At 39.4% G+C, this 5,444-nt stretch overlaps 1 protein-coding gene across 1 annotated transcript; it reads left to right on the forward strand.

The window, feature by feature from the left end:
• Positions 1-4,299: 4,299 nt before the first annotated feature.
• LOC131455509 (putative gustatory receptor clone PTE03) lies at positions 4,300-5,238 on the forward strand. Its single transcript, XM_058623181.1, has one exon. The coding sequence runs from the start codon at positions 4,300-4,302 to the stop codon at positions 5,236-5,238; it is 939 nt and encodes a 312-aa protein (XP_058479164.1).
• Positions 5,239-5,444: the final 206 nt, after the last annotated feature.

Here is a 5,444-nt window from a genome sequence, read left to right on the forward strand (position 1 = left end):
TTTGACAGTTTTCAGTGTCCTGCACTCAAACCTCATGTAATAGAGATGTTAGCTGTTGTCAGCCAGGACCAGGATACTCATTATCAGATCTCAACAAATTCATTACATGCAAACCACTGTCAGATGATTTCACACAGTGCAGTGCCACATAACTCGTAGCAGCATTTAGCTCTCATGTCACCTGATGACATTCCCACGCTGCACACATAAAGTGATTTGTTTTACGTTAGGTCAGACAGACCGTTACATACATACCGTTATTGTACTCCCCAAAAACCTGGGGTTGTTCAGCAGTTAGATGAACAATGCTACACAAAAATGCTCCCTCAGTAAATTCTAATAGAATAATAACATCATCAATAACTACAAAAAACACACACTACAGCTTTAACCTCTAAACCAGAGGTTTTCAACAGGAGCGATAAACATTTTTTGGTTCATTCGACAATTGTTTATATATTTTTTTCCCCCAACAAATTTAAATGGTCTTTAAATACACAGTAACATGAATCCAACATATTGTAGCCAAACTGATGGAGATATGGAGCAGGGACTCACACTATATATATATATATATGTATATATATACACAGTATTGTATAAAATATATTTTTTTATATTAAACTGGGCCTATTAAATGTACAACAACAAGGTATTGTTGTGCATTCAATATTAAGCTATTCAGATAATACACAGGTTCATATATTCACATGTGCAAGTTACAGTGTGTGCATAAAGTGCATCAACATACCTGTTGTCTTGCATACAAAACTGAGCTATTACAGTGATGTGTATTTAAAGATTTTTAATACAGATATTTACATTTGTGGTAAAGGAAAATTCAAATTCAAAAAGGACCTCTGTGGACCCCCTAGGCGAAAATTGTCAAAGACAATTGCAGGTCTTCCATCATCTACAGTAGAGAATATTGTGAAAGTCTGGGGAAATTTTGGAGTGTAAAGGCCAAGAGCAGAAGCTGATGCTGACAGTGACTGAACATCGAGCCTTATATCAGAAACTGTCACAATACTGTAATGAACTTTGAGAAATCATTGTCACTTAACACAGTCATCAAGTAAAGTCTGGCCCACACTGGAGGATAAGTGACCAGATTTCAGTCCTGATCTGGCTCTTCCGACAATTATGGGGTTCCTTCCGATTTTAGGCTGATTTGAACAGATTATCTGGCCAAATCCTGTAGTGTGTGGGATTAACAGACACGATTTTAACATCAAGTCAAGTCAAGTCAACAGATCTTTATTGTCCCCGGAGGGCAATTTGTAGTGCAGCCAGCAGCATAAGACAACAGTGACAGTACAACAGTGACACAACATACGCTAATAATAGAAATAGCAATAAAATACATACACAGGACAACAATTAACAATAGTTATTAAAATAGATAAAACAACCAATAAAGTGCAACCATGCCATCCTGGAAGAAACAGGATTTAAAGTGACCACAGTGCTGTCAATCATCGGACTCATCAGAGTCTTCCCGTTTCTAAAATTGTAAATATGAAACACGTTTGATATTTGCGACTGGACAGTGATTGGGCGGCGTGAGCAGAACCTCGCTATAACCAATGAGAGTGAGTTGACCGGGGAACGGATGTTGCATACTTTTGTTTAGAACCGTAACTTGTACAAGACAAAGTTGATTCCGTCTTGTCAGCCATGACTTCATCCATAGTTTGTTTCCTGACAGCTGCCACAGTCTGCGTCCATGTCTGTTTCTATTCTGAAGTCACGTTAAATCCCAAGAATCTCCTCCTTGAAATTGTTTGATTAAACCAGGGGTTTAACATATAGTATCAGAGGAGCCAATTTTGACCCCTGACCACCCAAATTATAGGGGTCAAAAGTGGCCGCAAAACCTATTCGACCCATAGAATGAAGATAACATCTTGTATTAAGTTTTATATATAAATATAAGAACTAAAGTTTGTTGCATTGGAGAAATTTAAGAACTATGAAAAAGAAAACGGTTGACATCTCATATCTGTTGTGGATAATGAAAAAGAAAAAAAAGTGGTTAAATAAAACAAATAAAATAGTGTTTGGATTTTATGTAGCGTATGTGTTTTAAACACAGGTCTTTTGAGTTTAGGGAGGTTTTTAAATGTCACATTTGACGTAGACATAGGATGTGACGCATATTTTTAGATGACGAAATACTAAATCAATTTTCAAATATCGCCTTGATCTCTAAATAAGAGGTTTTCACTTTGAAAGACAAACATTTAAGGTTATTTTGAAGCTACAGGAAGCCACTGCAGAGGGGCTGAAGAGCCACATGGTTGCAGACCCTTGGATTAAACACTAAGTGTGTGGTCCTGCATCCTGTGCGCCTTCTCAAGATTAAAACATTGAAAATTGTTTACAAAGTTTGTCGTGTCCGTGGTCTCCCATGTTTTTAAAATCAAGTCAGATTTGAAAAGCCTCGAGTGTGGAAAAGACTGCAAAACTGATTACATACACGCCTTGCATAGTTAAACTACAAGAAACTGATAGCATGATGCACTTAAACACATCACTTGATGTCCATTACAGTGTTAACCTGACTTAACAACAACTTTCATGAAAGTTTTACTTTGATGAAAACAGTGGCCTGAGACACTGAGGGACATCAACTAGCAACATTTCCTCTGGGATGAGAAAACAAGGACTGGCTGATGTAACAATCATCTAACTTGATGCAATGACACAGAGACACAGAGTAAACATGATGATTAGGCCTCAGGGTCATTAGTCCACTATACCCGTGTTTCCCCAGGGAATCAATTTATTATTGAGGTTATGTTTGAACTTGAGACAGGTCGTCTCCATGCCGATGTACCTGTGCACAAGCTCCCTTTGCACTGAGCGAAGGCCAAAGATTTCAAAACACTGTATTTGGATGACACTGGATCGAAACCTAAACACCTTCACTTCTATATGTGTAGTAATAATCACAGCTTTATCAAAGTAAAGGACCCAAAAGCTTTTTACCATCTATTATATATAGGAGTGAAACCCGGTGTGGTACAAAGTACAATCAAAGAAAACAGAAACAGTTTGTAATAGAGACCATAAATATCGATTGCACCTTTTGTGGCAAGCTATCAAATAGTCATTGAGATGTATTAATCATACAATGAGCCTAACAAATAAAATCAGTGGTTCACCAAAGTCAAAGAAGGATTCGTCCTCTAGAGACCAAATAGTTGGAGAATATTCTCAGAAAATTCTAGACATGGTTGTATGTGACAAACTGTGTATGTGGAACCAACCAACAACCATTCACGTTACAAAAAAGGTACAAAATTTAAACTGCGTTTGTGTAAAAACTGAAAATATGTATCAAAACTTTGATTTAGGTGGGAAAAGCCTCTTGTGTCTTGTGACTTTTGAAGTTTCAACCACGTCTCTACATTAAAGTATGACGACACTGTGAGGCCCCAAAGTGGGCTGGGTTGTTCTTCTTCTTCACAGTTTTTTTTGTCACCATGGTTACTCGAAACGCTTCGAAAAGTCACAGCACACGAGTCAAACTGCACGTGTGAGGTTTTTCTCAAAACTGCGGGACGAGTTTCACAGCAAACTTTTGTGGAAGAGGTCGGTTGACTGACAATGGAGGGGGCTTTCTTTTTTTTTATCTTTTTGCCTGACACCAATGATCTTGGAGCAGGTCTCAACAGTGTAGCCCAGGCTGTTTTTATCCTTAAATCCTTAATCCTTAATAAAAGAACAGTAATCATTTTCTCATCAAATCAGCAAAGTGTCAGATCTATACTGAAATATCAACTACAAAGTTGTGCAAAGTGGCCACTTGTGACACAAAATGGCAACAAATACACTGACAAAAGCTACCTGGAGTCACACAAAGAGGCAAAACCACCACAAAGAGACCAACACAACCAGAATGAGGCACAAACAAAACACAAAACAACTACAGTGAGCTGTAGAAGACATGACAAAATCAAGGAAATGAATATAAACCATTTTGTGTTGCAGTGTGTGTGTGTGTGTACACAGATTGGTGTTGTGTTCATATTATTCAGTTACAAAATTTGCAAAACAGGAAATAAAAAGTTAGTAGCTGGTATGAGTTTGTGGTGGAGGCGTGACAGTGAGCGTGTGACCCACTCTGGAGATTTAACTCCAGAGTGGGTCGATTGGAGTTTGTTGATACTCCGCAAAGAATAAAAGAAGTCACACTGCGTGCTTACAGGGCGAGAGGTGTGTTTGTGTGTGTGTGTTTCACATTTCATCTTCACACAGTATCCTGTGATCTTACTCTGACAAGTAGGTTAAACAATGATCAACGCAACACTTTTAGATTTCGCATTTTCTCTGTCAGGACTGAACGACATGACGACGAAGCACAGAGTCATTCTTTTCTCTTTGACCTTGCTGTGCTACTTTGTGATTTTCCTCGTAAACGGCGGCCTTATTTTGATGATCGTACTGGAGGAGAAACTCCACGAACCCATGTACATCTTCCTGTGCAACCTGTGCGTCAACAGCCTGTATGGGACAGTGGCTTTCTACCCCAAATTCCTGTATGATCTGTGGTCCAAATCTCACGTCATCTCTTACACAGGTTGCCTGCTGCAGGTCTTCCTAATATACACCTATGCAATCACTGACTTTTCTATTCTAGCGCTGATGGCTTACGACAGATATGTGGCCATATGTCGTCCACTGGAATATCACTCTGTCATGACTAAGAACAGGGTTGTGCTGTTGGTGTGTTTCTCCAGGCTCGTTCCCGTCTTCTGGGAGAGTGTGCACATAACGATGACCTCCAAACTCCAGTTATGTGGCTCTCACATAGACAAACTCTACTGTGAGAACTGGGCGATCCTTAAATTGTCCTGTAGTTCAATAACGGCGCATAACATTGTTGGATATATTATTACCTTTTTCTACTTTGGGCACGATGTTTTCATAGTGTTCTCATACGTTCATATGATAAAATCAGCGGTGAAATCCAGAGAGGACAGGAGAAAGTTCATGCAGACGTGTGTGCCACATTTACTGTGCCTGCTCAACGTGTCAGTCGCGATGCTCTTTGACGTCATGTACGCGAGATACGGATCGGTGTCCGTGCCGCAGGGTGTGAGGAACTTCATGGCCATACAGTTTCTCTTGCTTCCACCTCTACTCAACCCCATCATTTATGGACTCAAACTGACCCAAATTCGCACCAGGTTGTTCAGCTTGTGTTCAAACAATAAACAGGGATTAGGCTGATACATTGGTCAGCGTGACTTTCTCTAATTTCTTTTTTTAATTCTGTCTCCAAAAATGATACCTTTGAAAACTCAGCAGACCATTCACACGACAGAGTAAGAGGAAAAACTCAAAGACCAACATGTGGGCGGGTATTTTGTGTGTGTGTGTGTATGTGCTCTACTTTCCTGTGGAGATTTTCATATTCAGTTTCCACTGACCCTGCT

Source organism: Solea solea, chromosome 2, assembly GCF_958295425.1.
Source record: "Solea solea chromosome 2, fSolSol10.1, whole genome shotgun sequence".
Taxonomy (NCBI): domain Eukaryota; kingdom Metazoa; phylum Chordata; class Actinopteri; order Pleuronectiformes; family Soleidae; genus Solea; species Solea solea.